General features: G+C 29.6%; 1 protein-coding gene across 1 annotated transcript in view; it reads left to right on the top strand.

Annotated features, from left to right (window-relative positions):
* The window catches only part of tefu (Serine/threonine-protein kinase tefu), a 297,692-nt gene that overhangs the window by 22,156 nt on the left and 253,376 nt on the right, over positions 1 to 22,160 (top strand). The window contains exons 5-7 of the mRNA XM_075382004.1: positions 12,047 to 12,214; positions 17,216 to 17,351; positions 21,038 to 21,125. Of these exons, the coding sequence (XP_075238119.1) occupies positions 12,047 to 12,214; positions 17,216 to 17,351; positions 21,038 to 21,125 (392 nt within the window). The remainder of the gene's footprint in view (positions 1 to 12,046; positions 12,215 to 17,215; positions 17,352 to 21,037; positions 21,126 to 22,160) is intronic.

Consider the following 22,160-nt stretch of genomic DNA (forward strand, 5'->3'; position numbering starts at 1 on the left):
ATATCCAAATGTTTATAAAATGTTATGTCTTCTCAGTTCTATTAAAACTCATCTTTTCATATGATCACTTTTTTGTTCTTGTGTTCAATTTTTGTGTTTCTGTTATGTGTTTACTTACGCTAATATTATTTAAAGCAATTTTTTTTTAAGTTTACAGGAATGTGAGTAGTGTATTCCTAGATTTGTGATTTGAGTTATCATTATTTTGACGTCATGTCTAATACTGATTCAGCTGATAGTGCACGATTATTGACCCTCTGAAAAAAAGGCTGCAAAAAAGTTTGCAAGTTGAGCGGAAAAATACATAATTTTAAATGCTTTCAAAAGCGAATTACAGAGTAATCCAATAGTGTTGATTTCAGATGTAATTAGTAAAACTGCTAACTTAAGTGGAAGTTGTGCTGGTTCAGTGTACAATGTGATTACGAAGTATTAATTTACTAATGAATTATGGTCTCCTGAGAAAACAAAATCCTGCAGGTCAGTTGAAGAAAAAGTTGACGATTTTGGTAAAAAGCGATTCGTAAAAAAGTACATGAAGTTTATTTTCAAAATGAACGTCGTACAATAGACAAAGTGTTATGAGTTGTAAAAGATGATAATGATGTACCAGATTTCTGCAGAACAACTTTTTATAAATCTTTAAATCATATGAATTTTACATATAAAAAATGGGGTCAGGAAAGTGCTTTAATTGGCAGGGATGATGTCATTATATGGCGAAGATATTACTGCACTGAAATTAAAAAAATGAGGCAAGAAGGCCATAGAACATATTATATGGATGAAACTTGGGTCAACGAAAAGTTTCGTTTTAAAAAATAAAGCTGTGAATGTTTTAATAGAAACCTTTCTATGTGGCTTATCAACCAGTAATAAGCTCAATTGGATAAAGGTAGGCATCTCATAATTATGCATATCGACAGTGATAGTGGGTTTGTCAATGGTATTTCTGGATTTTTGAATCTAAATGTACAGGAGACTATCATAATGAGATGAAATAGTTTGACGATGTTACCTTTTCTGGAAGACGTAATTCGATTATTGTCTTAGACATTGTTCCTTATCTTTCTTGTAAAAAGGAAAAAATTCCAGCGTGTCTTGGAAAAACAATGATATCAAAATGTGGCTTAGTTCAAACTGAATGATTCTTGAAGAGGATGAACTTAAGGTCTAATCATCGCAAAGGTTTTCACTTATTAAAAGTAGTTTTAATGTGTGTAAAATTTATGAGTTAGAAAGATTCAGTGGTAAAACCGTGCTTCAATTACCTCCCTATCATTGTGAATTCAGTCCAATTGAGTTAATTTGGGGACAAATCAAAAGTTATGTAGTATCAGAAAATACTACTTTTAAAATATCTGATGTTAAAAATTCATGCTTAAAAGCCATCAATAAATGAGCCAGCGGGAATGGAAAAACTCTATAAAACATGTAACGGATGCTGTTGAACCAAATTATTGGGAATTTGATAAGATAATAGAAAACAAAATTGAGCCTCTCATTGTATCTCTTATTACTGACAGCACTATGGATTTCTTGCAATCAAATTACGATAACTGTACTGAATTATTTATTTATTGTCACAGAAATTTTTTAAAAATATTAGTGAACTTTTACTGTTAATGGACAGACAATTTCATAACTCTTAAAAAACTCAAGGCAACTACCTAACAACAAACAATTGTAATAAATAAAATACTCATGGGTTATGTGCCAAAGAAGGTAGGAAATATTTTTTGATCATTTAACATGTCTTAATTTATTTAAATTTAAAATATATGTATAATTTTTGTAAAATATGAGTGCATGGTTACTGAATATTAACGTTGTATAGTGTTTTTATATGCATAGGAGGTGCTTGTGAATCGGCTGCCTGAACACTCATACGCACAGTTGGTTTACTTCTACTCTATAAGCTAACTGAATTAGATATAATTTTCATCCCAAAAAATAAAATCATCATTAGATGAGTATCTAATAAGATAGTTTACCTTTTTGTCAGTGAACCGTATTAATTAATTAGCTGCAACATTCTGTAAATATTAAAAGTTACTTGATTAATAACAAATTAAATTAATAGAATAATAAGATTTTGTTTTAATGTGCTGTAGTACAGTAAGGCCATGGTCCTACAATTGTAGGTTAGATGACATTGCAACAATATTTGCCAAATGAAGAGGGATGTCTACCATTATTTATTTACTGTGAGCATAAAGTAAGTGTGTCTGAGATAATGTAAATGCTGATCATTTTAGGTAACTAATCACTTGATTTGTTGCAAGAGATATAACTAGAATGGTTTCAGCAGGACTGTCTAACAGCCTGTTGAAGTGAGAAACTGGCTCAACATGATTCTTAAATAAAATTGATTCCTAAATAGATTGTCTTGGCTGTGTGGATTGATTTGATTTGAATCCCTTTGATTTCTTATTTTGTGGTATAATAAAATTCAAAGTTAAATCCAGATCATCTCAAGCAAAGCATTTTATATTAATTTTTATTTCAGAGTAAAAAATGTCCTTTCAGTGAAGGGTAGCTCTGTTAAAATAAGAAATGTAATGTCTTCTCAAGATTACGTGTTGGTGTTTATGCATGTAAATTAAAAATTGTGTAGATAATAATGGGTGCAGTGTATTTGCATACAATTTCTTTGCCCAAACTTTGTTGTCATTCTGTTCAATCTCAAGCAAGACTTGTTTACTGTTACTTGGTCATTTTGTTTTTTGACAAAAAACTGATTGATATGGAAAGTAGAATGGGGCAACAATTCTGATTTAGATATCTGAAATTGCTTCTTGTTGATATACCCTCATATTATTTTTTACTTTATATACTATTTGTTCCAGTCTTATTTTCTATAATGGTAAGGAACCAAGATATGGCTGGCAACTAATGATTGCTGTCCATTGGTTGTAATTTATCAGTTGCTTAGATATTAACAGTCTAAAAAAATCCTTTTAGCTAATTATTGGAGTTTATAACAAGATTCTACATTTTTGTAAACTAATACCATTCAGCTGTTAATGAAAAAATATAAAAGAACTACTCAAAAAATAATACCTTTTTCTTGTGTGTCAGTGTCCTGTATCTTACAAATTCTATAATAATAATTAAAGAAATATTATTTTTTATTTATTGTTTGTACTTTGTACTCTAGATAATACAAGAGGTGTCTTATAATAGGACTGAATACATGTGTTCCAACAGTTTTCCTACTTCAGGAAACATTTTTGAAATTACTGAAAAGTATTGTTGTCCAAGGCCTGCAGGAATTTTTTTTGTTTTTTATGTATACTACAAAAACACTCCTTGTGAGTATTTTTTTTATATATGGGAACAAGAAAAAGTTGTTTAGGGTTTATTAGGGAGGGTGAGGGATGACGAACATCTTGTTTTTTGACAAAAACTATTTTATTACAGTGAGTAGTGTGGAAGGGTTGTTATGGTGCAGAAATCAAATCACTCTTCCATATTGTTGATGTTCTCACCACAAACACACATCATTCTCGATACATTCATGTAGAAATGCAGATTCACCATCTATTCAGGAAGAACAAATTCTTTATGAATGGTCACATTCACATCAAAAAACCAAATGAACATTATTTTATATTTGATTGAACTTGGCCGTGCTTTCTTTGATTTTTCTGATTTCCACAGACTTGGCTGTGTTTAGTTCCTGGGTTATAACCATAGCATTAACTCTCCACCTGTCACACTCTAAAAAAGAAAGTGGAGATAATTTGAAGCCAGTTCTTCAAATCACAGCACACATTACCAAGCACAGATTTTGCCGAAATGAATTTCATGCTCAAATCATTTGTTAAAATTCTTTACCAAGAATGTGAAGAAACAAATTGATTCAAAAATCTTTTTAATAGTCCTATAACATCTTTGTAAATTGCATTGCAAACGTTTACAAGATTTTCATTATTCCTAATTGTGAAGGTCAATCAAATATTGGTTGGTCACAAGTGACTTGTCCCTTCATGATTAATAAGATTTTTGATGCAATTTATTTTTAATTATTTTCTTCAAAATTATGTTTCATTCTGTATTGATATGTTTAATAATTATTATCTTCACACAGTTACATTGCTATTAATTATTTATTTTATGTACAAGTGACATATAAACACTATTTTTTATTTATTAATTTTTTTCTTTGTATAAAGTACTGCTCTAATGTTGCTCTTCCAGACCAAGTAATACCGTAGCATTTCATTTTTGTACCTGGAATACCTAGCTTTCCCGACATGCTACACTGGCTTCTTAAACTGATGTCCTGCTGAAAATGATGGAACTCAATTTCTGGGGGTATTGGTCATTCTTGGTATCAAAGTAATTTTTATTTTTCCCTAAATATTTATTTAGAATTTAAAATTTTAAATGGTTTATACCTAATTATGTTTTTATTCCTAAAATGATATAATTAATGATACAGAAAATCCCATTTCAAAATAAAGTTTTTATCTAACATGAAACACTTGAGGTAACTGTAATTAAATAATTTGTATAATTTGATTTCATTTTTTTTATTGATTTTTCCTAATTACTACATTAATAGATTTGATCATGTAAATTACTGTGTCTGTTTAAAATAAGTCCATTCTAAAAATGATAAATACTGTTAAAGTATTTATCTTTTGTTTACATAGCTTTATTGTTATTAGTTAAAATTACAAAAAAATTACTGATTTATCTACATAGTTTCCTTCAGCAGAATTACATATTCTTCCTTCACTGGGTAAGTAGTTTACTGATTCCCTCATCAGAAAAACAAGTTGGCTGCCTCAACAACCATTTGCACATGTAATGTTTGACTGTGACATTGTCTTTGAATCTTCCCCTCCTAAAGCTTCTTTCAGCAAACCAAACATGTGAAAATCACACAATGGCAAGTCTGGACTGTGGTGGGTGTTCAAGAGGTGTGTCGAATGAATTTTAGTGAGTCAGCTGTTGCTTGTAGCTGTGTTTTGTAATGGAGAAGCAGGATGTTGCATTGCAGATGCTGTTGTCATTTGTTGTGATAACCAGTCCTGACATCAACAACCCGCACAGTATGTTGCATTTACCATCCTTCGTCTGTGCAGGAAATTTTTGTAGTGTTTGAAAATGCCATGCCTGACTGGGATTTGAACCCAGGACCTCCGTATGAAAAACTGAGATGCTACCACTCGTGCCACAGAGGCCGAAAAAACACAGTTGCAAGAATTTTTCCAGCTGACAAGTGATTCTTGGTCCTGATTGGTGTCCCCTCTTCACTTTTCCACCACACCATACTTGTTCTCTTGCTTTCCGGGATATAATGGTGGACCTACATTTCACCACAGGTCACAGTATGGTTCAAAAATACTTCTCCTTTCTCAAAGCGATTCAGAAGCTGCTGACGGATGTCTTCTCAGACATTTCTCTGCTTCAGTGAGAACACATGGATCTCACCTCACTGACTTTGTAGTATCCAAGAGTGTGTGATAACAATATTGAAACACACTCCCACCACTTATGCCCATCTCTGATGTAATTTCAGCAACGGTTACATGGCAGTCCACCTGAATGTTGTCATCATTGACGATGTTCGTGACTTTTGTTCTTCACTGCATCATGGCCACTTCAAAATTTTTTGACTTTATCAAACATTTCAGTTTTTGACAGGGTAACTTCTCTGAACTGTGGCTGGAGTCATAAAAATTTAAGAGGCTTTTTTCATCTTTGCTGGCGAGAAATCTGATTATAATTTACTGCACAATGGATGATGGTGCCTCCTGCTTGGACATTCTGCTACTGATGTGGGAATGTGACCTACAAGTGTAGGTGTGGCTGGCTGGTTGCTTTGCTCCACACACATCCAACCAACTACCCGTAGTGCCCTGCCACATTCACTGCTTTTGCTCAGTTTGTGTGGCAAAATTCTGGTTTATAATTGAATGACCCTTGTAAATTTAAGTTTCAGGGTGTATTGAAAAGTGATAAGAAAATCACTAAGATAACCATCCTGGGGTTTGGCCCAGAGGTTGTATGTTTTATATGGGCATTTACAAATGTAATGCGTACAGTGATATAAAGGAGAACATGAATATTCTGATTTGTATTTAAAAGTAATAACAGATGCTAATGCTAGGCTGAAATCATCTAATAATATGATAAATTGAATTGATTTCTTGTGAAGTACTTTTCTAAGAATCAAATGCTCATATAATTGCATCAGTTTGTAAAATGTGGGAGATCATTTAATTATTTAAAAATGTAAATATTGTTATAAAATAAAAATTAGTGTTTATATTGTACAGAAAAAGAGGAGTGTAAAAAAATTATTATTTGCAGAACACTTGCAACTGGATATAAGGATAATAGTAAATGTATATTTAACACAAAAATTAGGCCTTTAATTGTGCTCAGACTTTAATAATTATGCAAATTAAAATTTCAATTTATTAAATTTTTATTATTGTATATTGTGTAGATATATATATTGTGGTGGTTTGACAACTTCTGATTATTTTATCTTAATTTGTTTTCCATATCATTACACCCCAAAATGCAGAAGAAACTTATATATATTCTTAACATGAGATGTGATGTCATGTGGCAAGGGGTGGTCAGTTAATAATTCTACTCATACTTCTATAGTAATTACTGCTTTAATAATTTTTGAGGAAATTATCAATTTAATGAAAGTTTTCCTTCAAAAAAGGTTAAGTAAAAATTGACCGACTAAATTATCGTGTGTCACTCTATCTGGTATATTTGTTTTATTTGAAATGGAAGCAGAAAATATTGTTATGGTTGTAAGGGAGAAAAGTAATTTTTTTTTTCAGTGAAATACTTTGTGTGAATAATATTTTTTTTAGAAGGAACTTGAACATTTTCCTATTATTTAAATTGTGTGAAACTAAATTTGTAAAATATATGGTTTACTGTAAAATAAAATAGGATTGAGTTTGTGTGCTATATATTATACATAAAAATCTGGAATTTATTAGGTTGGATTAGTTAAAATTTATCAATTTAAATAGAAGTAAAATTTATCTTTGAATACATATAAACTATCTTGCACTTATTTAAATGCAGGGAATTTTGTTTGTCTGAGGAAAAAACTCGAGGACCACTAAACCAATATGAAAAATTCCTACACTGTTTAAAGATTACTTCTTGAGTGTCACAATAATTTCATTAATGTTGTGTGCTCCATGTTAATAAAATTAATATATTGGTAAAAAATAAAGTTGTGAAAAATCATTTATAGTACACTTACCAAACTTTGCATCTAGTTCTACGGAACTAGTAGCCCACAGTTACTGAACTAAAATGGATTTTGACTTTCTGTAATTTTCACTAATTACAGTGAAATTAAATTAAGTTACACTGAAATACTGTAGTATTTTGTATTTTCTCTTTTAACAGGGTTATTCTTTGTTTAGATAAAATATGATTACCATACAGAAGAGGTTCAGGCCCACTTGTCTTCCATAGGCCTCTGCCCTTTCAAGTCCCATAAATTAACATTGATTAAAATATAGTGATAGTTGAATTTTCCTTTTCCATATTTTATCTGTTACCAAAAAATCCATTTATTTTTTTAAATGTGCTCAACTATAAGAAAAATAAATCAAATGTTATAATACCCAAAATCTTAGGAACTTATTAATCTTAGGGTAAGCTACTTTGGTTGGTGCCTGGAATACTTCAGGTACTTTAAAGTGTTGGCATAAGAAATGCTGGGACAGTTAATGTAAAGCAGCAAGTTTCTGCAGCTCCTTCTTTTTCTATGTAAATTTGGAAGTAATGATAACTAATCGATGAAAAGAGTGAACAATCTTTTAAGCAAAACAGAGTTTGAAGTAGATTTCAAGCTTTTGAGAATGTAATATTTGCTATCAATATAATGGATTTAAAGCGTAACATCAACTAGGTAGTTAAAACTATAGACTAAAATAAGAAATTGCCACCAATTTTATGAAAAAGTGGTCTTTGTATTTTTATTAAATAACAGTAACTTTCAAAATAACATTTTTTTTTCACGTATAGGCAGGTGTTTAAAATGTTTATAACTTTGAAGAACTATAACACTAAAAAAACTACATTTTTTTAGCAACATGATTACACTATCAGTTTAATGAGCATTACATGATTTACTTTCAAAATACAGAACTTGAGAAAGTTCTGTATTTTGAAAGTAAATAATTACCTCTTAACAAGTTTTGGAGGTAATTAGCAGGACCTTCTGAAGAGAAGTTATTGATAGTGCAGATTTTAATAATGCTAAACTTAAAATTTGTGGAAGCCTCTTTTGTATATAATATAATATTTTCAATTTATTTTGCATTTCCTCATGTAGGTTGTTGTTGTTTTTGTTAATATAATATAGATTCATATTATTGGATTATGTAGTTGAGAGGTTTACAAACTTTTTTCAGGTAAGTATTAATTACATTGGTACTGGTAATTTCACAGCTTAAGATGCTGATAATTAGTACCAAAGTATTTGGAAAAAGTCATCTAGTATTATTTGATTTAAAAAAAGGAAGATTAAAAATCAGGCTATATAATCCCTGAGAAAGAAATCCCTGAATAAAACTTGACAGCTTAGAAGTAATTTCATTATTAAAAAAGTAATTTAATCTTTTTATTACTAGTGCAGAAATACTGTTGTTAATTAATTCTTACTGGATATAAATATTTGTTTGACATGAACATTAGTTCCCTTTCTCTTACTACAGGTGATTTTATTATTTCTTTTTTTCACATTTATAAATTCTATAGTTATGTATCTAAAGCAGGTATAATTAGTGGTTTTAGGTGGGACAATCTTGGTTTTGAATTTCTGTTTTATTTTAAATTTATTAGTTAGTAGTTCATTTTGATTATTTTTACTCTTATTTTTATAATTGTATAATTTATTTATAATTTAAGAATAGTAATAATGTTAGTGATTGTATAATGATAATTGTAAAATTGTTGAACAATTGTAATATTTGTTTTTTCTTTACACTGAAATTTGGTGGAAGATAAAAATGTGACCCATTTGATTTGTTGTATTATAAATCTAATGGTATAAATTACAGTAGTAAATAAAATATATTAAGTATTTTGTATAACTGCAAAATCCTAATTAGCATTTTTTCAAAAAAATAGAGTCAATTCTGTTATGTACAATTTAATTTAATTTAAGCATTAAAAAAAGAATATAAGTAATCTATATATATTTCAGTAAAAAATGATTTAATTTAGATAAACAGTGCTGCAATCTTATGCAAACAGCCATATTATAAATTCCTTACAAAATTGTAGAAAAATCAAATACTTGCATTGATTTTTATTACAGTATTTAAATATGGGCGTTTGAATTTTGTATTAAATGTTTAGTGCTGAAGTTAAGCTGATATGAGGTAAAATCTGGTTGAATTAATGATTAATTTTCTAGTACAGTTTTTTATGATTTGTTTGGAGATGAAATTTTATAACTTTAGATACATTTGCTGTAATTTATAATCTATTCTAATTTTTTTTTTTATCCTGAGCAGGTTAGGTTATATAGGGAAAATTATTTCAAAGTTAATAAACTAGTCTGGTTTGAAAACTAGTTTCACGTTTGTGTACAAAGATGTTATGCTTTTAGTATTTGCATGATTATAATTTAATGTATAGTATGATAGTATAATTTAATGGTGAATGGAACATGTATTTAAAAGTAAAAAAAAAAATGTTGTTGTCCAGAAAATTATAAATGTAAAATCTTAGGCTAATATTAATATAGTAACTTACTTTGCTCTCATTTAAAATGTAGTATTAGTAATAAAAATGTTTTACAAATTTAAAACCCCAATTTTTGAAATTTATGTGTTTAGGTTACAGTCTTGCTATGTATTTAAATTTCAGGTTCTACAAAATGGCTTAAATATTTATGAAGAGTTTCAATAACTTTAAATGGTTAATTACAAAAAGTTTTTTATTACTTTTTAACTATACATTTTAAATTGATTTTACAGGTAGTCAGTGTTCTTCATCAATAACATTGAAATACTCTTATAGTAATTAGGTAATAAATGCACACTTAGTTCACTTTTTGTTGCCCATTGATAGTCAGTTATTAACTTAAAATCTAATTTAACATTCCCTTTTTTAATTTGGGCTTTGAAAAAGAAAATTTTATCACCTACTGCTGAATTTTCAGCTTCAGTTCTGCTCTTCCTAGGATATTTACATTTATAAAATCCAACTGGTGCATTTCCAAAGAAGGTAGCTTTAAGCGCTGGACCACATTTTTCAACTAAAATCCTTTCTGCTGTTTGGCATAAAGTTTCACCATCTTGTCGAATGCCATGCGGTAAAATCCAATACTGTTTATTTCCAATCTTTTCTTTAACCAATAACAACAAACTTCTGTCTAAACATCTTTCAGCTGACTTAATGTCTTTAGTTCTATTGGCTTCGGTCTCCCTATCGGCGAATCCAAAATTGCTAGTTCTTTTAATGATGCATCCTCAAAATATTGGGCTGTCTTTTTTGTTATATTACCTAAGTTTATTTTGCTTTTCACTTTTTTTAATTCCTCTAACTTAAAATTGTCCATAAATATTTGATATTCATGATTAGACTTGCTGCTATTTTCCAACTCAGTTTTACGTAATAAGTCAAACATTTTTTGTTCTAAATCATTTAGATATAAATCATAAAGCAGTTATTTAAATATAAATAACTGCTTTCACATACAGTTGAACTGATTTACTGGTTATCCGTTCGGTTGTTAACAGCTATGTTTACAAACTACTCGTTCTTCATGATGTAAGGATATTAATTTTTATTTGGTAAAGGAACATGTTTGTAACTATTACTGTATTTTACAGCACAGTACTTAAATTTGTTACGCAATTAAGACAGTAATAAAGAAATTATGATCTGTAATTTTACCCTTTCAACAAACGATTTTCAGAAATTTTGCATGGTTAATTGTTTCTGGTATTTTAAGTTTGTGCTTTTAAATTCCTGTTGTATCATTTACAGAGCCATTATTATTATACTTTAAATTAAAATAGTTGATTTTACGGCACTTGTGCATTGTAGGCGGTATAGTTTGAAAAAAAATTCTCTTCCAACCTCGACTAAGTAACACAGTAATAAGACTTGATTATTTAAAGAATAATAAATAATTGCAATAATTACCGAATTTATTATTTAAATACTTAAAACATTACTGTGGTAATTAGGCAAGGTTAGCGAGCGTAGGTTAAGTTTGGTTAAATTATATTTATAAAATAAATAAATATAGATGATTATAAAAATGGTAATATAATGGTTATAATACAAATAACTCAAAAGTTTGCAATTTATTTCAGGCTAATATGTAAGCCATTGTGGTATCACCTAAAGTGCACAAGTGCTGGTCTTACTATTTAGTAAATCCTTGGTACCACAGTTTGTTTGTCGTGTTCTACTATGAAAGAACAGCATTTTTTTTGAAACTTAAGTAAAATGTTTTCTGAATTTTCAGAAATAAAGATATGACCATCTGAAAAAATGTATTATCTCTATTTATTTTTTATTTTGCTATTAACGATTTTCTACTGATACATTTAAACAACAGTCTCATTGTATATGTTGAAGAGTAATGATGATAAATCCCTTGTCGAAGTTCTACTAAGGATTTATCATTAAAAAAAATCAATCTTTAAAATTCTGAACTTGGCTTTGTTAATCCAATAATAACATTTAAGTCTCTTTGCTATATAGATCCTTTGTTTTAAAAATTTTTCTCAATTTAACATTTATTATGTTCGTGTCCAAGACGTGTTAGTATGAAATTTACAGTTTTGTAACATGCCATAAAACTAAATTATGTTATCAATTTTTATTGAAACTTATTTTAAAATGCCTTCAGTTTCCATCAGTAACATTAGCTCACATTTATTAAAACAGGAGCACCTAAGGATGGTCTTAAAGATAAATGAAAAGTTTTGAAATAAGTTTATAAAATTTATTATTTAATTTATGTTAAATAATGGTCCTCATTAATTTGAGTTTTGTTTTACTTATTTATTTACAGGCAGCATCCCATTGTTATCATGCAATAATCTGTTGTCATGTTCCCTTGAAATATTGGAAAGAAGTATCTACAGAAGGATATTCGGAGAAGGTTATATTAGACTTCTTCTTCAATATGTTCTTCCAATTCCGCTTTATTGGAAAGACATATCTTTGCAACACTGGATTGGTAAGTGGAAGTTAGGTGTTCTTTAGCTTAAGACTGACCATTTAACAATAATCAGGTTTTCAGTTTGTAATGTGAAACTATAATCTCAAAATATTAAACTATTGAACCTGATCTAAACTCTATTAAGTGAATGGTTAATGTCTGTTCAGTTATTAAACATAAGATACCCACATAACATGATTATTTCATTAATTTATGTTTCACACCATGAGATTTTGTTATAAACAGGGTGTAAATTCATTCATCATTACAATTATTAAATAAAATAATTATAATGTGTATTTTTAAAGGTGTTATAAATTTTCAGAATCACCTGAATAAGTTTTGAATCCAAGAAACTGGGTTTTTAAAGAGGTTTTTTTTAAGTTTATAAAATGTTTTCTTAAAAAAGGTTTTTTTTTTATAAAAAATCGTATTTTTTTAATGAACAGATTTGAGAAGATTTGTTTGCAATTTTAGTTGAACAGAACAATCTTTCATGAAATTAATATATGAAGTTTTTTTAAATTTATTTATAGAATCTTTTATTTGAACTAAAGTGAGAAATTGACTGCCGTGATTATTGGATATTAGTAATTGTCAACAGGATGAGTATGCATGAAACTGCACTCAACATTACTAAGATGTGGTATTATCTTAGAAATAAATATTCATTGACAAACAGTTAGCAGGCTGAGATTTGTGCTATGTAATCGAGACTTTCATATTGTTTGCTAGCAGATTCCAGTGCTGATATTTTGACCTAAGTTACAGCGCTTTGGTTTTTGTAAGATTCCAGTATTGAATGAAATCATTCTACTCAGATTGGATTATTAATGTTATGATTCCAAAACACTACATACTGAAATATTTTCAACTTAGTGATGTGAAACGTCTTTAAAATCATATCTAAACATATGGATATCAGAACAGAAATTTGCAGCTCTACGAAAAGGTCTATCGTTTTGCCTTAACTTACATGGTCAGCTCATTGATATGACTTTGAGCCTACATCACTGGTAGCTGGTTGGTGGGGAAGGGGCACAGCGCAGATTGGCAGATTAGAGTTTGTTAAGATAGATTGATTTAAGTAATAGGTGTATTTTGGAGAATATTTGTGTGTAAAAAATTAAAGTAAACGTGTAAAAAAGGATAAAAATTCAATATGTCAGCCTCAGCCCATGCAAGAGCCAGCCAGAAATATAAATTATGCATATCATTGGAAATGGAAGGTTATGGATCACATACAGTGATCCATAACTTAGTGGTGGTTATGGATGTGTACTCCAATGTCCGGTGCCGAGTGAGTGAGTGAGACTGTTTCGGTAGCTTGCAAAGCTAGCACAGCGCGCTCAATGAACGATGCTGATGGCATGAGCACCTCTACCACTGCTGTACCCGAACTAATGGAAATAATTAGTGAAGATAATACATCTCTTCCATACATCTCTCCATACATCTCTTGAAGACTTTCCCGGGTTGATGGATATCAACATCAGTCGAATTGATGCAATGCAGGACTATTGGCGTATAGTGGACAAACACTTCAAAACAGTATTTGAAAGCAATCAGTTTGGTCTATCTTGCAGTGTTTGTGATCGACTTTGTTTTGACAGAGATTTAATGCAGGTGAAAGCTTGTGACATTCTCTACAGACTAAATTCCCTGGACGAAAATGTAGCGGTATTTTGTTTATGTAGTACCTGTAGCAAGTTGATAGATGCTGATAAAATCCTTGATTGGTGCTTGAATTTTTTATACGTCAACTAATTTTGTATCTGTCTATGTTGACCAAACCTTCTATGGTACGAGTTTTTGCAGTCAGAGGTTCTGCAATCTATAGAAACCTACAAAACTTCACAAGCTGCAAAGAAATTATCATCGATGCCATTAGTCTGTGCAGCAACTCTGTCTTGAGAAAACATAACGTTGGCGATATATGCCTGGTGGATGTGAAAGTCAAAGATCTGTTTATCCTTGGTGCTATATACATATATCACAAAGTGTTGAAGATATTAAGCTATGTCTTTATCAATCGCTCCTTACTAAGCTCTTGAACACACTTGGAGACTCTGATCGTTGCAATTTCAGAAATTATCTACAACACAACAGCTCCCCTGTTGAATTCATAAAGAATGAATTCAGACTCTACATGCCCCCAGAACCAACAACAATGGGCAACATCACTATCAATTGTATGTTCACCAGGCATATTGATATTGATATTATGCCTTATGTCTCTTATTTCTCATATCACAGAACAATGTTGAACAGAATTGTCATAGAATATTAGTTAAAATAAATATCATGTACCATTTAGTGTCCGTTTTATGTTAAAATTAAATTTAGTATGCAGTTAGTGTCTCATTTTTATTTCAATCCAATATACTAAAAGTGACTCGCTGACATGCAGACCGACCAGTTTATCTGTAGAGTTGGCCAAAAGAAGGAACTAAAATTTTCCATTGGAGACTCTCAGTTTCAGTCAAAAAATAAGATGGTGGCTCTCCCATTTAACTCTACAGATAAGTTGGTTGGTCTGTACCTTGGAGGAACTTTATCTAAGGTCTGTACATTTTATTTTAAACCAACAGCTGTGCACCCCGACACAGCCCAGCCCCACCCAATTTAAGTATTTTGAGATTCTGTGTGTGAATGATATGTTTAGGATATGTATGGTACTCATATATTGTTTTGGCGCAGGAATTGATTCATATTTTGAATCAAATGAAATTGAATTAAATGAAGTGGCCTCCAGTGATCATTCCCATTTATGCTTACTTTAAAAATATTATTTGGGTATAAAAATGGCTTTATTTAGAAACTAAAATGCTAATTTAATGTTTTACTGAAGTTATGCATTAAGAAATATGTTGTATGTTTATTTATTCAAATTTAATAAATGAAAAATCATATATGTCACTTTAAATGTAAAAGTGTTTTTCCTTGAAAACAGTGGGAGAATTTAGTTATCACATATAAACATTGGCAAAAAATTGACAGACTAGTTATTACAACAAAAAAAAACTGTATTTTGATAAGGATTATTTTAGGGAGATAGTTCAGTTTATTCTTATCTTAGTGTTGTTGGTGTTCTATTTCCACATATGAAAAACTAATAATTTATCTGTTGCTGGTGGAGTGTTGAATAATGACTTATAAAGTTGCTTAGTGATTGTCCGAGGACTCTGTGGATCTTCAGTTACAGATGTGAAACCTGTTGAGTATCTTAGATGACTCATGACATTTAGTTAAAAAGAAATTTGCCATCAAATATATTAATTAGTTTGTGATTAATATTTGGGTCACAAAACAAGTTTTTTTTTGGATAAGGATAGTTAATTTATTAATATAAGAGGTGGCTGAAATGTAATGCACACTGGCACATAGTAGGAGAACAAAATGTCATACAAAGCGACAGGCTCTGCCATCTTGTATTTTATTCCCCTACTACTAACATTCCAAAATTAGTTGGCCCATGTCCTGTAATTTTTTGTTGATTGCCATTTGTTATGGAGTTGAATATACCTGCTATGTCAACTCATTTACAACAGCAAACAGTTATTGAATTTTTAACACTGAAAAGTAAATGCTAGTGACATTATTGTTATCTAAAGCTTATGATGATGAAATTGTTGATTGAAATATTATGAGTAGTGGGCAGCATAATTTTGCACATCAAAAGTTGGTAAAACGAATATTAAGGATGAACATGAACCTTGCAGTGATAAAGCGAATATTGAGAATGAATCTTGTAGTTTTTGTGATTGAGATTCAAATAACTCCCGCATCATAGAACACATCAGTATCCGGTTTGTATGAGGAGGACACATTATTGTACAACTGGGCTGCTGTACAATTTGTTTGTGATGGATCCCATGCAACCTCATGAAAAAAAGATCAGACATCATCGAAAGGAATTTTATGAACAGTCTCTAAAACGTTATTGTGATGAAGGATTGTGACAAAGGATGACTTCCTTTTCAGTATTCTGACAAGAGACAAAACTTGGGTGCATCATTATGTTCCAGAAGAAAAATGACAAAGCATGGAATACTGCGGCTATGGTTCGCCACAATAAAAACAACCGTCTACAAAAAAATTCTCTAGACAGTGTTCTGCAATTCCAAACACTTGTATGTGACTGACTACCTGGAAGTTGAATTGACTGTAAATTCTTTGTGATATATATACACATATGTATATGTATATATATATAGAGGTGTTAAATAAAACGCATTAGGATACATGTGTCATGTTCATATCCATGGATTCAATAATTCTGCAACAATAATGCTTCGCCATGCAGATCACGTGCAACTGCTGAGGTTCTTGTGAAGTTGATATTTGAACTTATTCCATACCTTCCATCCTACCAGATTTGTTGTCCTGAAATTTTCACCAATTTCTCAGTTGAAGAGGAATATTAAGGGTATTCATTTCACCATGGATGATGAACTGAAAGGGGCAATGAGGTTGTGGATTAAGGAAGAACTGCCAACATTCTTCATTAGCGGAATGAGAAATATGGAACCATTGGGAGAAATGTGTAACTGTGAATACATGGAAAAATAAATTAAGTTTTTGTAGCAATTTAAATGTATTTTTATGTAATATTTGTTACATTTGACTATCTTTTTCATTTTTTGTTATGAGCGACTGAACATTACATTTCAGCCACCACTCATATTGAACTGTGCTGGAAGAAAAACTGAAAAGAAAGTATGGATGCTTCTTTTAAAATATTTTCTCATGATAATAATGTACTCTAAATATGAATTTACTGTAGACAAACATTTTTTTAAATGTTTTTAATCTTTGTATTGATTGATTAATTTTCTTTTATATTTTAATTTAAAAAAAAATAATTTAATATATTATTGTTCTATATATAGGAGTAAAGCTGTTTTTTTCTAGATTAACTTTAGAAGAAATTTAATGTTAGTAAGTATTAATTTTCATGTAATATTGTAAAATTTCTTGTTAATCTTAACTTACTGATACTAATTACTTTTCTTTCAGATTTGTTTGATTTAGCAGTTGGGTTTTACAAAGATCCTCCAGAAGACTGTTCAAAAGACAGTATTGTAGAATTGTTAGATTTAATTGTGAATCATGGCTGCGGACAATCTCATCTTGCTCTTAAAGTTAAAAAAAGGTAAAAGACTACTCAGTAATGCCACAAGTTACTATTAATTTTATAATCGTAAATATTGTATTTTGAAAGAATTAATAAATTGATAACTGAAAAAATTTACTTCTTTCATTGTTAATTTGTATGCCTGGGATCTGTTCAAAAAGCATCTGATCATATTTTTCTTGAAAAAAAATTTGAATGAAGAGTTATAAGACTTGGTAGAGCAGAGCACTAGTACCGTAACATGTATATTCTTTTTTAACCTCACTGAGCACATCAGTTTCTATCCATGTGGTAGCTGTTCCAAAAGAGGTCAATGTAAAATATTTCCAGCAATGGAAGAAATGGCTAAATATGTGGCATCGTAAGAGAACTACTTCAAAGGAGACTAGAATTAGAAACCATTTTAGTGAGCTTATCTTTTTTCTCATATGTGGCTGGATATATTTTGAAAAGACCTCATGTTATTTGCCACTTAGACATGTGGTAAATGGTGATTCGTTATTATTTATTGCTATTTCTTTGTCTATATTAATGTTATGTAAATAAGTTGTTAGTTACTGACCATAATTCATTTATCTGTCAAATAAATATATTTATCAATTTAAAAACTTTATTTATATCTATATAAATGTGTATACTATTTATCTTTTAAGTAAGAAGGCAGTTTGTTGTAGTATTTTTCAAAAGGTTTTTTGATGGTTGGTTACAATAGGACAGCTTTTGCTATTTTGGCTTTTGGTAAATCTGAGAATTTTTTTTTACATTTAACTACATGTTTAAGAAAGTTTTATTGTAAGTAAGTTTAATATTTATTTTGTTGGTTGATGAAATTAACAAAGCTTTGAAGTTTGTGTGTGGGATGGGGAAATGGAATTTTGTAGCATATGAAAAATGCCATGCCTGATCGGGACCTCTGAATGAAAGGTCAAAGAGTCACCTCTCTACCACGGTGATGGCAGGATGGTAGAATGTAATGGAAAACAATTTTGTAGGAATAACATTTTTACTAAACCTATTGGAAATCTCCAGCATCTATTGCAAAAGAATAGTCCTGTTACATATATATGTGTGTATGTGTATATATATATTTAATAGTTTTTTTCGCTTTACTTTAGACATGTTTATTGTTGTCAACTATTACTGTATTATTAAAATTATTTTGTAAAATCTTTTATACAATTTTTAAAACTAAACTTGCCCAGTAGCAGACCATACTACTGAAATTAACTCTATCTTACATTTTTATTACATGTACATGTTCTCATTGCATTCTGTATTCTAGAAGTTTTTCTTATATTTTTGGTTGAAACTATCCATATCTAAAACTGAATTAAATAAACATATTGTAAAAGTTGATCTATATGTCAACAAAGCTCACAAAAATCTATTCACAGTTATGAAAATCAGGAAATGTAATCTATTATTAGAAATTGGAATGCAAATGAAGTTAGACACCAACTTTATAAGGTTACAAGCTGGTTACTTTGAAACATGAAGTTGACTAATCTTACTAGATTAGTGAGTTTGGTAAATTTCATCTCCTCTCAAATTTGGTGGTGGGAAATTTAGTAGTCATAAGTAACACTCTCTTTTTCTGTTTAGCTTCTGGAACCATTGTAAGGTATTACTCCAGAGGATGAATGAGGATGATATGTATGAATGGTAAATGAAGTGTAGTCTTGTACAGTCTCAGATCGACCATTCCTGAGATGTGCAGTTAATTGAAACCCAACCACCAAAGAAGTCTGGTATCCGTAATCTAGTATTCAAAAGTCATAAGTACACTAGATTACCATACTTCAATAAAAGTCTTTGAAATTAATAAAATTATGTAAAAATTAAAATCTGGTTTTCAGATAGGTTTACTTTTACCTAAATTAGAGGGTTGATGTTATATAAGTTTCATTATTATCTGAGTTTTTTACATTGTTATTCTGACATGATTTTTCCTTACACCTACATTAAAAATTAATATAGAGTTAAGTTGCACTTTTTCGATATTATGGTAAAATAAAATCTTTAAAAAAAAATTATACTTATTTTGTAGTTATCATAGACTTAATAGTCAGTAATTATCTTATTTATTTCCTTCATCAATTTCTCCCATTTTTCTCTTCTTCTACTAAAATGCCATTCTCTTTGTAGATGTCATTTCAAGAAATTTCTCTGACATCATCTTTATCTCCTTGGTGTATTCTTATTTTTTTCTGCCTATAGTAGGGCTTGATGGTTTTGGATAATGGTATGATATTTATTTAACTCATTCAGTGTATTTTTTTTCACATTAGACATCTGATTTCTTCATCTTGTACTTGACAAAAAATTCTCCAAAGCCTTTATTTAAAATTTTTGCATTATTTATTTTTTAATTATTCATCATCTGTGCATTGGAATCGATTGTTTGATAGTTCTTTAGTTTGTGAGTTTCTATAAATGATCTTGGGATTAAAAATATATTTTTATCTGATATATTTAATTATAATGATTTTACTTCCTTATTAATACTTATTGTTTGTACTACATCTGTCTTTGAGGGATAAGAAATAATTTTTTTTAATTTTCCTAAGTCTAGAACCTTTCACATAAAGCTGAAACTTTGTTGAAATACTAAAATAGTTACAAGAGGTTCATTTTCTCTGATTATGAACTTCTCCAATTTTATGTAATACATTGCATATGTTACGTGGTCTCAAAGAGACCTACATACAAACTGAGCAAAAAATCGGGTAAAATTTTTTTCTTTTATAAGTAACATTCTTTATTAAAGTACCATTCTCCCAACTCCTGATCTTTTTAACATAGTGATAGTGCCACTATCTATCATCCTAAAGATTCTGAGTTTGAATCCTGGTAATGCTTGACATTTTTCATTCATTACAAATTTCATCTCTCACATTTAACTTTAATTTCTGTAATATTGTGATCACAAAAGAAATCCAGTTTGTTAGTATTTTATGCAAACTTGTGAGGTTGTGATACAAATTTTTTAAGTTTGTATGTTTTTCCATTCTATAGAGCGTTTATAACCCACTGGGTTGGTCTAGTGGTTAAATTTATCATCGCAAATCAGCTGATTTTGAAGTTGAGAGTTCTACGGTTTAATTTTTTAGTAAAGGCAGTTAATTTTATACGGATTTGAATACTAGATCATGGATACTGGTGTTCTTTGGTGGTTGGGTTTCAATTATCACACATCTCAGGAATGGTCACCCTGAGTCTGTACAAGACTACACTTCATTTACATTCATACATATTATCCTCATTTATCCTCTGAAGTAATACCTTACGGTGGTTCCGGAGGGTAAACAGAAATTGAGAGACAGCATTTGTAACATAAATATTTGAGTAAATTTATTACTAAAAACTGAATAAGGACGTTTTCTGTAAATCATTAATATCTGCTGAGAGTTTTATTATTATTTGCATGATTTTTTAACTCCACTGTGTATGATTGGAGTAGTAGTGATTTTATTTATGAAAATCAATAAAAATCATTAACAAATAGTTATGATGATAATCAATTTCATAAATAATCAAATTTTCAATAATTAATTTTTCAGTAATGTTTAAAGGTATAATTGCTGTTTTGATTCAATATCATTGTAGTGATATTGTGGTGAATATCATGTACTTATCAATATATTGATAGTTAATATTTAGTGTAATATAACAATAAGAACTTTTTGCTTTTTTGGATTTTTTAGATTTTCATTGCTGACAGAAATTGTTAAAAAACAAGAAACTGATTTACATGAGAGTGTGTTACATTTAGCTCTTACATATTGCCAACGGGTATGTTTAACTGTTTTTATTTAGTGATGTGTAGTAGTCTAGGTAATACATAACCAAGCCCCCACCATCCTTAGCCTTACTTGACTGAGATACTGATTCTGGTCTTATGATACATTCTGTTAATGTTATGGAACTTATATAATCTATATTAATAATGTAAAGTATTGTTAGCATTTTTGAAATTAAAACCACATTACATTGTTTGAAACGCTGTGTTGTTAGTTGATACATTAGTGCTTGTCTATTTTAATCCTGAGATTTAATGAGGTCAGTAATAATTACTGTCAAACATAATAGAGAAAGTTTTTTTGAGTTTCTGTTTTCAAAATACACGCTGTTTGTAGAATATTGTTCATCCTCTCAAATATTTTGAATAAAACTACAATAAAGTTTTTTTGTTATTAGCTTATGATTGTGTTAATGTTTCTAGAAGTTCAGAAATTGTATTTATTGGTAATACTTATTTAGGTAGTTAAAAATAATCCTTTTAACTTTGTATTCTTATAATTAACAAGTTTTCTCTTGTGTCTTTAATTCCTCAATAGTTCTTGTCTTAAAACTTTTATATTTTCATAAAAACCAAACAATATTACCTTTTACTCTTTATGTAAACTCTGTAATTAAAAGACAGTAGGAAAAGTAATATCTATACATGCAATATCATTTTTCTCCACCGATCATCAGCTGATACCTCAGTTAGTATTTTAATTGGCACTGGCTCTTTTAAAGTTACTGATACCTCAGTTTTTATTTTAATTGGCACTGGTTTTTCTGAAGCTAAATCAATAGGATTGTTTGCCATTACAATGGTGATTACATATATTTTGGAATTATACTTGGTGAACAAAATTCATCAGGCCCCATGTGCGTAGTTTGTGGTGAAAAATTTTATAATCGATTACAGTTCCAAATAAATCTAAAAGAGAGCTATAATCTAAACAATAAAAATAACAAAAAAAAAATAAATAAATAATTTAAAAAAATTGTTTTTAATAACAGTAAATTAATATTTTTGGTGCTTATGCAAAAAAATGG

This window comes from Lycorma delicatula, chromosome 1 (genome assembly GCF_047948215.1).
Source record: "Lycorma delicatula isolate Av1 chromosome 1, ASM4794821v1, whole genome shotgun sequence".
Taxonomy (NCBI): domain Eukaryota; kingdom Metazoa; phylum Arthropoda; class Insecta; order Hemiptera; family Fulgoridae; genus Lycorma; species Lycorma delicatula.